The 12,716-nt window shown below is 43.3% G+C and overlaps 1 protein-coding gene across 5 annotated transcripts in view; it reads left to right on the top strand.

Annotated features, from left to right (window-relative positions):
• The window catches only part of PHF14 (PHD finger protein 14), a 368,482-nt gene that overhangs the window by 171,038 nt on the left and 184,728 nt on the right, over positions 1–12,716 (top strand). For all 5 annotated transcript variants that reach the window (XR_012244357.1, XR_012244356.1, XR_012244358.1 and 2 more), the window contains 2 exons: positions 4,516–4,572; positions 4,666–4,790. Coding sequence is in view for 2 of the 5 variants with exons in the window: in XM_073629538.1 (XP_073485639.1) it covers positions 4,516–4,572; positions 4,666–4,790 (182 nt within the window). In the remaining 3 variants the exon portion in view is untranslated. The remainder of the gene's footprint in view (positions 1–4,515; positions 4,573–4,665; positions 4,791–12,716) is intronic.

Genomic DNA, 12,716 nt, shown 5'->3' with positions numbered 1-12,716 from the left:
AAAGCAGAACAAGGCTTAAGAATTAATTTAATTACCGCTCAGATTCCTACGCGCTCGCTATAAATCAAATTCACGGCTGGAGTGGAAATAAGATCTATGTTTATCTCTGAGTTCGGTCTCTGTACAGCAAGGAAGGGAAGAAAACTTTGGATAGAACAGAGTGATAAAAGAAACGTTAATAACTTGGTGGCAAAAGCTGAAATTCTAGAATCACAAACGAAGGCAACTGTTTGTCCTTTGATTTACAGTCCCGTACGATGTCCTCGATTCAGGAAGTGACACCAACACACGGAAATGGTCAACCAGAGGTTACATTACTCACAGAAAAAAGACTTTCAATGTTTCGGAGCTGGAAAGGATTCTCTTAATCGGGCTAAAGTGATGGGCTGGGGTCCATTGGAGGCTCCAAAAAACGTTTTTTCGATGACGGTGCCATGTGTTGTTGTGTCAATATAGCTCCTACTACTCAGACATTCATACACTTTTATGGAGTGCACCTGGTTCCTTGTAAATACAACTGAAAGGGAAAGAGCGAACAGGTACGCTACATTGTCAAAAGTATTGAGACACCTGCCTTTACAGGCACATGAACTTTAATGGCATCCCAGTCTTAGTCTGTAGGGTTCAATATTGAGTTGGCCCAACCTTTTGCAGCTATAACAGCTTCAACTTTTCTGGGAAGGCTGTCCACAAGGTTTAGGAGTGTGTCTATGGAAATGTTTGACCATTCTTCCAGAAACGCATTTGTGAGGTCAGGCATGTTGGATGAAAAGGCCTTGTCTCGCAGTCTCTACTCCAATTCATCCCAAAGGTGTAATATCAGGTTGAGGTGCAGGCCAGTCAAGTTCCTCCACCCCAAACTCGCTCATCCATGTCTTTATGGACCTTGCTTTGTGCACTGGTGCGCAGTCATGTTGGAACAGGAAGGGGCCATCCCCAAACTGTTCCCACAAAGTTGGGAGCATGAAATTGTCCAAAGCGTCTTGGTATGTTGACACCTTAAGTGTTTCACTGGAACTAAGGGGCCAGGCCCAATTCCTGAAAAACAACCCCACACCCTTGTCTTCCCGGCCAATACTTGGTACCCACTTCCACACATCCTAGCGGGTGTCGGCTTCACAGAGTCCCGGTTGATATTTTGGTTGATCCATCCATGATCCCCACATTAAAGGCCTTGGCTGGGTTTAAGGATGAGCTCCGGCGTGTTCGCATGCTGCACGTGCCGATCCCGCCAGGAAGTCGGCACGGCGCAGCGCTAATCACAGGCAGTGAGACATTTCCCGATGTGTGGCTGCGGAGCTCGGGAAATGTCTCACTGCCTGTGATTAGCGCTGCGCCGTGCCGACTTCCTGGCGGGATCGGCACGTGCAGCATGCGAACACGCCGGAGCTCATCCTTAGCTGGGTTATAGCCGCAAGCTGTTATTTGCTTGCCTTCTGGTAAGCGCATATTCCTTATGGTGATCAGCACTCAATGGTGGTGGAAGATTACAATTTATTGTCACAGCATTCTTACTAATATTTTGGTTCACAAATATTTGTGTTTTGTAACTGTATTTTCATTAATATTCATTTTTCATTGTTTTAATTTTCATTTTTATATCTATATTAAGATTTTTAATTTACACTTTTTGGGTCGTCATTCACTATTTTGGATTTATCTCATATACTACCATTATTATTCAATTCTTTTCTATTTGTCTCACATTGGTATATCACCATTACGTGTATAACCTTTAGCGCAGCTATTGTTCTAACCCCAGACCCTAATCCTCCCTCCACCAAATGATTTGGACCAGTGCAGAAAGCAGAAGCAGACCAGGAAAGAGGGGAGAGCGCCTACTATGTGTAGCATAAAAATGTATTTATTGTAGAAAACCACAGCTGGCAAATTATATGCATTAAAAACAACACGGCTCTTCAATATAAAACAAACACTGGCATCCTGTGAGTGTCCTTTACTTGCCTAGTCCGCGCTGTGTCTCCATATGTCCAGCTCTGACAGGGACTGCTAGCGTTGTCACATCCTGGAACCATGCTGGATCCCACCGGAAGCGAAGATAACGTCATGATGGCAGGGTGTGACTATGCGTTTCAGAGCATGCGCACTTCTTTGTCAAGCCACCATATTCCCGAAATGCATAGCCACACCCTGCCATCACGATGACAGCCCTTTATCTGGTTCCTTGTGCACTGCCCTACGGAATCCCACCAAATGTACAACACACACGATAGCTTTTCATTTAGCAAATGCAGTAAGGCCTCATTCACATGGACTCACTTATGCATACATCTTGGGAAGGGTCAGTTTGGACCAGTGGGATGCACAGGTGTTCCATGCATCTGCATGCAGGCAGTCTCATTCATGTCTATTGGGATGCATCAGCTACACATACACGGCCGCTGGTTGTAATTTGACAGCTGTGAGAATGCGTGACCTGTCTGCATTCCTGGACAAGCATCTGTGTAGCCACTGCATCCTAATACACATGAATGGGACTGCCTGCATGGAACACAATGAAGGCCCTTTGCACAGATGTATGCCCAACATCCCGGTATAACCACTGAAAACCCTATGACGTATATATGTAAGTTGGCTGAGGCTAAAGTGGTTAATTTGGAGGGATTTTCGCTCATTTCCTGTTTTGCTATGGGACAGGAAGTGAAGGTTAATTCCTCACAAGGATGGCAAAAAAAAAAAAAAAAAAGGATGATAGGAGTTATAAACCCTCACTTGCTCCATCCAAAAAAAAAAAAAAAAAAGTTTACCTTTGGTTCTACTTTTACCACTTCCCGACCACACTGTAGCCGAATGACTGCTACAGTGCGGTTGGCCAATTCTGAGAGGGCGTCATATAACGTCCTACCGTGATCGTGCCCACTGTGGAGCGCAGACAGCGCTCTTTGTTATCACTGTGTCCCTTGGGACACAGCTGATCACAGATCGGGGTAAAGGGACAATCACAGCTGATCACGCTGTAAGCACAAGCCAGTTATCAGCACTCCTTTCCTCATGCTGACAGCATGGGGAGAGGAGAGCCGCTAACCAACTTATGTGAAAGGGACATCTACACTAATTATCAGTGCAACCTCAACAGTGCCCATCAGTGCCACCTACCAGTGCAGCCTCATCAGCGCACATCAGTGAAGGAGAAAAATTACTTGTTTACAAAACTGTATAACAAACTATGAAAAACTTTTTTTTTTTTATTCAAAATTTTCGGTCTTTTTTCATATATTTAGCAAAAAAATAAAAACCAAGTTGAGATTAAATACCATGATAAGAAAGCTCCATTTGTGTGAAAAAAAAAAAAGATAAAAATGTAATTTTGGCTCAGTGTTGCTTGACAGATCAATTATCATTCAAAATGTGAGGCAGGAATGGGGTAAAAGTGCCCAGTAGGCAAGTGGTTAATACCACTTTAAGAGAGAAAAATTACAATGTAGCGTGTGTTATTTTTTTTTTAATTTGCTAAAATAAATTTTTTTACGAAGTGGAGTTCTTCTTTATCTGCTTTCCAGCTACACGTTGAACTTCCATAGCAAAGATGTTTTAACCCTTTGCCGACCAGCACATGCCGATTTACGTCGGCAGAATGGCACTGGTGGGCAAAAGGGCGTACAGGTACGTCCCCTTCGAGAAGCGGTGCTGCGGTCTCCGTGACCGCCGTTCCAGCGGACTCAAACTCAACACACTTAACCCCTTTACCGCCCCCTAGGGGTTAACCCCTTCACTGCCAGTGTCATTTACACAGTAATCAGTGCATTTTTAGAGCACTGATCGCTGTATAAAAGACAATGGTCCCAAAATAGTGTCTGTCCGCCATAATGTCGCAGTCCCGATAAAAATCGCAGATCGCCGCCTTTACTAATTAAAAAAATAATTAAAAATGCCATAAAACTATCCCCTATTTTGTAGACGCTATACATTTTGCGCAAACCAATCAATATACGCTTATTGAGATTTTTTTTTTTTTTTTTTACCAAAAATATGTAGAATACATATTGGCCTAAACTGAGGGGGAAAGAAGTTTTTTTTATATATTTTTGGGGGATATTTATTATAGCAAAAAGTAAAAAATATTGTGTTTTTTTTTTCAAAATTGTCGCTCTTTTTTTTGTTTATAGCGCAAAAAATAAAAACTACAGAGGCGATAAAATACCACCAAAAGAAAGCTCTATTTGTGGGAAAAAAAAGGATGTCAATTTTGTTTGGGTACAATGTCGCACAACCACGCAATTGTCAGCTAAGGCGTAGCAGTGCCGAATCGCAAAAAGTGCTCTGGTCAGAAAGGGGGTAAAATCTTCCGGGGCTGAAGCAGTTAAAATGGCCTATTTATGCACAGAAGGTCTGTAACAGGAATGATCTCTCTCTGTACAATTTTTGTGACAGGTCCCATTTGTATTTAGCCTGTAAAACAAAGAGCTTTCTGTGGCCTTGTAGTGTTAGAATGTGTCACAGAGAATCTCCTCCACCCGCTCCAAGTGACCCTCTTTCCCCTCTTGTTTGTTTCAGAGGACCAGAGGTCAGAAACGCAAGAGAAGTTTCATGTTTGAAGAAGAGAAGCCTGAGGTCAGGGTAACACAAGTTAAAATAGCAGAATCTGAAGACGCTGCCTTTTTCAGTTAAGTTTTATTTTTTTTTAAATTTTTTCCTGGTTTGTAGGAGCGGACGCCAAGAGAGAGGAGGAGGAGGCAATCGGTGACTTTACAGAAGAAGCCAAAGTCAGAGGATTTGAGGACAGAGTGTGCTGCATGTAAGGGGATCGGCGACAATGAAAATCTAGTAAGGTATTTAAAACAAAAAAAAAAATGTGGCCTCCGCTTATTTGGTTAATTTATTTTGTTGTGATACAAGATATTTAAAAGATCTGTATTGTCCAAAAAATCTTTTTGCATCATTCTGTTTATCAGAGGACCACCCGGTCCATTGTCCCTCCCAGATTTACTCTTTGAGTTTAATTCCCTGTTTTAAAGCGGAATTAAACCCTCCTAATGTTTTCAGCCAAGGAAGCTGCCATCTTGGCCTCTGCTTGATCTTCAGATGCCATGATGCTGCACATGTGATCAGTTACGACGCCGTTCGTTTCATGCTTTGACCGTTTAGTTGAGGGCACAACCAATGTGACACATACCCGGGAATGTAACTGTTTTTTGAAACTGTTAAAGTGTTTGTTACCCGAAAAAAAAAAAAAAAATAGATCCTGTTCCCTTAAAGCAGGGGTGTCCAAACTACGGCCCTCCAGCTGTTGCAGAACTACACTTCCCATGAAGCATTGTAAAACTCTGAAATTCACAGACAATACTAGGCATGATGGGAATTGTAGTTCCTGAACTACTGGAGGGCCATAGTTTGGACACCCCTGCCTTAAAGCATGTTATACGGCCCAGTGCTTGTTCTGTGTAATTTGGCCCCTTGTATAACCTAAAAAACCTGGCTGATCCTGCCAGTTTCTGTTCTCCCCCTATAAATTGACCACGGTTTATCATGGCTGCTGAGCCCTGACACTGTGGTCAGTTTACGTGCCTCCGTCATCTGCAGCTCTGATCTCCCCCGTCTTCGTTCCCCCCGCGCCTGTCTGTTCCAGATACTGTCCGCTGCTCTCCTCCTGCTACTATAAAAAATTGCATTATATGTATACCATCCCATCTGTTCTATACCGCTACTGTATGTGTCCCAGTGTCTGTGTTATATAAAAACTATGCCGATTATACCTTATCTCAGAGCGTCTCCCGGCGCTCACGTGACTCCTTGGCTCTCTGCTCCTCCCGCCTGACGTCAGCTGGCATTCTCGCCTCCTCCTGCTATAGCTGTCAGCCGGAGAGAGCAGAGAGACGAGGAGTCACGTGAGCGCCTGGAGATGCTCTAAGATAAGGTAGAAATTGGCATCTTTTTTTATACAGCACAGGCACTGGGACACATTAGCATTATGTAACAGATGGGATGGTATACATATGATATGGTGGCTTTAAATTGGTTGGGTTTAGTTCAGATTTAGGCCTGCATCACATCATGGTGCTAAGACGTCCGTTTTTCTGCACCTGTTCTGCAAGGGCACAAAAAAACACAATTGTTCTCTGTGCCCTGTTCACACCACCTTTTTTTTATGCGCAGGAGTCTTCAACGTGTATGCAGTTGTCTGCATGGGAAAAAAACAGACCTGACATATTGGTGTGAACAGGGTACATTTCTGACGCACATGAAAACTGATGTCAACATGGATGATAGATGATGGAAACTGATGTCTCTGCAAGTGAAATCTGCAAGGTTTTCCCTTCAGTTCCCATCAGTTTTCACGCACGTATGGTGTGAACGAGCCCTAAAACTGGACATGACAGAGTTTTAAAAATGGTATTTGGGCTTAGCGGGTCCCATTGCTGATACGTACTGGAACCCCACCTGTTATTACCAGGAGGACATAGCCCATGAGCTGAAGTGATTTAGCTCCCATGCTTGCAGTCCTACTTTAGGGTGCTCAGTAAGAGCTCACTGAGGTAGCAAAGTGCAACACGATTGGCATTGTGTGCAAGGAGTATGGCCAGTGTTACCTGTGCACATTACACCACTTCATGTCCGTCATTAAATCTGATTTCCAGCAAGTGTTTAACTCCATGAATCCGACACTATATCGGTTTATTGCAATCCTCTATATCGGGGGTCGGCAAGGTGTTATGGGGGTGGGGGGCAATGTGATGGGAGGCAGAGAACTCTGCTATGGGGAGGCACAGACAGGACACAGTGGGGGGGGGGGGGGGGGTGAAGTGGGCAGGACACTGGTATGTGGAGGAGGAGAACTACTGTGGGAGGGGATCTTTGATTTCCTCAATGTTGTCCAAGTAGATCTCAACCTCTGAAAGGTTGGCCTACCCATGCTCTAGTCTAGGTGGTAAATAAAAGGGTGCAAACTGGGTAAAACCGTATGCAAGCAAGTTTAAGTATTAAAGTGCAACTAAAGGCAAAACTTTTTTCTTTTTTTTTTCATTTTGGATAGAGAACCCCTGTCAGTTTATTTTTGTGACCTGTGTCCCATTGGGGAGATTTCTCCTCAATTTCTGTCCATTTGCCAAACCAGGAAATGAGACGGAATCCTGGGGTGTCTGAACTAGTGTCCCTACTGGAAGATTTCCCTTCTATTATTGTGATGGCAACCCTGTGGACAGCCTTCCCAGAAGAGTTTGAAGTTGTTATGGCAGCAAAGGGTGGGCCAACTCAATATTGAACCCTACAGACTAAGACGCCATTAAAGTTCATGTGTGACAGGTGTCCCAATACTTTTGGTAATATAGTGTAGAAAACAAACGACTTAGTTGCAAAAGCTGCCCCAACTATTTGACCTAGCGGATACAAAAGGGACCATCAATGTACACTGACATAGATTTTCACATTTTTGGAAAATCTCTCTGTAGCATTAACAATGGGAATTTATTATTTTTTTTTATCCGCTACATAAGCCTGTACTGTCTGATCTTCCAAAGCAGGTTGTGTGTGACCTCTCTTAGCAACTATTTGTCATCCGTTGTTACTTCTCAATACTTTTGCAAAGAATGGACCTCGGATGTAGTGATATCCCAAGACTGTCGATCATTTTTCTTATTATGTCATCTTTCCGTTGAACTGGGATCTCTGTCTAAGCGTGTGAATGCTTGAATGACTATTGTAGCTGTGTGTTTTTTCTTTTGAGCTTGTATGCCATCAAAGGTTTGACAGTTGCAGGACAACTCCCAAATGTCTTTTCGGCAGGGCTCACTGCTCTTTTCAGCCCAAATCTCTTGAGAGTGCACGGAAATGTAATGCTGTATTGCTTGCCAGTGCTTAAACATATCTAATCTAACAGATGATACAAGATGGTATCTTTGAACTGTCCCACCTTTTTTTATTGACTGGTCAAGCATAAATAATTAAAGACCATTTGTGTTACAATTCAGCATTTACCTCCAGGAGACATCTGCTCTCCTTCATCTGTAATTAGCAGTCAATATTCTCATCTGCAGACATTAGGGCTGACGGGAAAGGTAAGTTAGCCATATTGAATCACCCAAAATATTACTGTACTTGTTCTAGGCACCTTTGGTGATCCATTTTTTTTGTTTCTAAATGTGGCTGGGAGTGTGTAGACACCCGACCATCGCACCTATTGTGTGACCAAAAGAATGTGAACTCAAGGGAAATGATAGGAAGACGAATGTCTGTAATGGGTTTTTAGTATTGCGTAGAGCAGTGGTCTCCAAACTGCGGCCCCTCCTTGCCTTTATCTGGCCCTTGGGGCACTATTCCTCCCACTGACACCAACAATGGGGCAATCATTTCTGCACTGACACTAACGATGGGACACCATTCCTTCCACCGACACCAACGATGGGACACCATTCCTTCCACTGACACCAACAATGGGACACCATTCCTTCCACCGACACCAACGATGGGACACCATTCCTTCCACTGACACCAACAATGGGACACCATTCCTTCCACCGACACCAACGATGGGACACTATTCCTTCCACTGACACCAACAATGGGACACTATTCCTTCCACTGACACCAACGATGGGACACTATTCCTTCCACCGACACCAACAATGGGACACTATTCCTTCCACTGACACCAACAATGGGACACTATTCCTTCCACCGACACTAACAATGGGACACTATTCCTCCCACTGACGCCAACAATGCTGCAATCATTTCTGCCTCGAGACCAACGATGGGACACTATTCCTATACTTTTAGTGTCACTGGTTCCCAAAAAGTGTCAAACGTGTCAGGTGTCCGATTTGTCCACCACAATATCGCAGTCCCCCTATAAGTCGCTGATTGCCGCCATTACTTGTAAAAAAAAAAGTGTCAGTACTTGTACTCGCTGGTAAAAAAACATATCAGTGCATACCTAATTTTGGCTATACATACTCTAATTTACTTCTAAATATTTGATTACTGTAAATGTGTTGTCTTTCATGTGGGAGCATATCCAATATTCAGGCACTCACTATTTATATATATATATATATATATATATATATATATATATATATATATATATATATCCACCCCAAACTCGCTCATCCATGTCTTTATGGACCTTGCTTTGTGTACTGGTGGGCAGTCACGTTGGAACAAGAAGGGGCCATCCCCAAACTGTTCCCACAAAGTTGGGATCATAAAATTGTCCAAAATGTCTTGGTATGCTGACGCCTTAAGAGTTCCCTTCACTGGACCTAAGGGGCCAAGCCCAACCCCTGAAAAACAACCCCAAATCGTAATCCCCCCTCCACCAAATGATTTGGACCAGTGCACAAAGCAAGGTCCATAAAGACATGGATGAGCGAGCTTGGGATGGAGGAACTTGACTGGCCTGCACAGAGTCCTGACCTCAACCCGATAGAACACCTTTGGGATGAATTAGAGCGGAGACTGCGAGAAAGGTCTTCTCGCCCAACATCAGTGTCTGACCTCACAAATGCGCTTCTGGAAGAATGGTCAAACATCCCCATAGACACACTCCTAAACCTTGTGGACAGCCTTCCCAGTTGAAGCTGTTATCACTGCAAAGGGTAGGCCAAGTCAATGTTGAACCCCATGGACTAAGACTGGGATGCCATCAAAGTTCATGTGCGTATATATATATATATATATATATATATATACACACACACACATTTTTTTAAATGTAATTATATATATATATATATATATATATATATACACAGTATCTCACAAAAGTGAGTACACCCCTCACATTTTTGTAAATATTTTATTCTATCTTTTCATGTGACAACACTGAAGAAATGACACTTTGCTACAATGTAAAGTAGTGAGTGTACAGCTTGTATAACAGTGTAAATTTGCTTAGGGGTGTACTCACTTTTGTTGCCAGCAGTTTAGACATTAATGGCTGTGTGTTGAGTTATTTTGAGGGGACATCAAATGTACACTGTTATACAAGCTGTACACTCACTACTTTACATTGTAGACAAGTGTCATTTCTTCAGTGTTGTCACATGAAAAGATAGAATAAAATATTTACAAAAGTGTGAGGGGTGTACTCACTTTTGTGAGATTCTGTATATATATTACTGTTCTAATGCACTGTAAACAGTACATATATTTGGGGCTGGACAAAATAGTGAAAATAAGTGGTCACTTGCAACGTTTAAAGTGTTCTTTGAGAGTTCCCATTTCTTCAGCCATAGTCACTTAAAAACAAGCTAAAGAGAGAATGAGCCAAGTGGTGATCTGCCTGTTACCAACACTCCTAAACAGCCCCGTTATTCTGAGTCATAGGATTGCTTTCTCCTAGATAGTCAGTAAAATGACTGCTCTGAGGTTTCCTCCAAATGCTCCAATTCTTCAACTGCCACATTAAGTCTGGAGAACAGAGCCACAGCTAGCTCCAGCACCGTTATGCAGAGCGATGTGGCTTTAACCAAGTGAGAAGATGTGTCGGAAAGACCATAACCTTTCTCATGATATGCGCATTTCCCATTTCAGCCGCGATGTGAAGTGCCGGCAGATGATTTAATGATGGCATTTTGTTTTGCTGACGTACCTTTTTCTCTTTATAACCGAAAGCAAGCTTTGAGTTAGGATGCTCAGAGAAGATAGAAGACGGTTTAAAAGTTTTTTTATTTTTTTTGTTGCTCTTTATCTTTTTTTTTTTTTTATTGTACCTGTCTCTGGCATTAAAGCTGAACTGTAGGAATTAGGTAAGACCTCCCGCTCCCCCTCCCGCTCCCCCTCCCCGCTCCCCCTACCCCTCCTGCTCTGCAAGGATAAATGTTCAATAGGACTAGGGAGGCGGGATGAAGAGGCTTGATTACTTACCTTAAAGTCTTTGTGAACCCATTTATATAAGACTATGCCAGCCCCTCTATTAGAGCCTGGCAAAGCACACTATGTAAGTTTTAAAAAAACAAGCGTTGTAAACACTGAATTTGAGCTGTCTTCAGGCCGGTCACATGACTCGCGGACGCTTTACAGCTCCGACAAATGGCTTCTGCGGGAGGGACTGTGATCTCCCTCTGACGTCAGCCGGGGAGATCACGTGGCCGCTCGTCTCCTCCCGCAGAAGCTCTGTTTCGTAGCTGTAAAGCAGCCGCAAGTCACGTGACCGGCCTGAACACAGCTCAAAATCGGTATTTAGAACGCTCTTTTTTTAAAACAACTTACATAATGTGCTATGCCAGCCTCTAATAGAGGGTCTGGCAGTGACAATTTTTTATTTTTTCAAGAATAGCGGCGGGGGGTGGGGGGGGATCAGGGCGGGGCGGAGACAGACACACAGAGAGGGAACTGACGGACAGAAAGGAGGGGGAGAGAGGAGAGCAGAGGGGATGGCAGCGTATGTTGCAGGGACGTACTCTGACCACGGTGGTCAGGGCTCAGCAGCCCTGATTTTCGTGGTCAGCGCTGAGAGAGGTCATACAGGAAGTGGCAGATTCAGGGAGTGTTTTTTCTTACAGTTTAGAGGGGGGCAGATTACACAGATCAAGCACCGTGCTGTGTAATCTGCTTTAAGAGACCAGGATCTGTATTTTTTTTTTTTGGGGGGGGGTTAACAAACACTTAAACCCTTTCTCTGGTTCTCTCCTCTTTTCCCCAAAGGTTTGAGCTGTGGGTGTCATCACATACAATGCAGGGCTATTAAAGTGGTTTTAAACCCTTATATATACCCAGTGAAGTGACTGGTCTGACATGATACACAAAGATGAAACAAATCCTCCTACAAATGTACCTGTTTATCTGCAGTCTTCTCTTCTCTACATCTGTTCAAATGTATCCAGCTTGTCTGAGCTTTCAGAAAGCAGAGGGTGGGAGCTGAAGTTACACTCTGCAGAGCTCAGTGAGAGCTGACTGGAGGGAAGGGACACATCCCCCTTCCCAAGGGAACGGAGCTCAGGCTGTCAATCACAGGATGTGTGCTGGAGCTCCCTCCTCTGTCAACTTTTTTTCTCTTTGTGTCAGGAAAACTTGGCAGAAAGGACTCCTGCAGAGGAATAAGGCAGCAGACAGAAATTACACTTATGCTCTGAAATGAAACAAGCATACGCTATAGAGGGGTGTGCCTTGTTCATATTTCATGTCTGAGGTTTACAACCACTTAAACCCTGTTTTGTATAAGGAGTGCAACAGCAGCAAGTAGTGCCTTAGAGAGGAAGCAGTCATGCAATGGTAGAACAGATTAAGGTAGCCTACTTCAGTAGGGAGTAAGGTAGGGATTTCTCACTATTCTGGCACCCCTAGAATTGGAGGAGGGAATGGTGTTGGCAAGGCTACAATATGCCTAATTTCCAGAGTTCACCTTTAACCACTTTTCAGTGCTGGTTGAATTGGAGCTTTTGGCCCCTACGTGCTAGCAAGTATACATGCACATTAGAAAAATGTATGCTATGAGTGTGCAAGAACTTTACCTGCACTATACCTTACATATTGGTGTTTTATTCAGAGTGAGAGCAATAATCCTAGGGCATTATTAATGCCTAACGCTAAACTGATGACCTGTAAAGACTTTTTAAGTGATGCCAATGGACAATTTTGGGTAAGAACGTTTTTGCCATTTCATCAGCACACAGAGGTTTAAGACTTGACATGTTTGTCATCTATTTACTCATCACAACCTCATAATTTTGTTCTCTATGGACTCTGTTTTTAGAAAATATGTTGTTTGGGCATTAATTACTTTTAAAGCAGAACTCCGGGATTTTCAAAAAATCCCC

The sequence above is a fragment of the Aquarana catesbeiana genome, linkage group LG05, assembly GCF_042186555.1.
Source record: "Aquarana catesbeiana isolate 2022-GZ linkage group LG05, ASM4218655v1, whole genome shotgun sequence".
In the NCBI taxonomy this organism is placed as follows: domain Eukaryota; kingdom Metazoa; phylum Chordata; class Amphibia; order Anura; family Ranidae; genus Aquarana; species Aquarana catesbeiana.
Note: the sequence above shows the minus strand (reverse complement) of the source record. Positions and strands in the feature narration are given on the sequence as shown.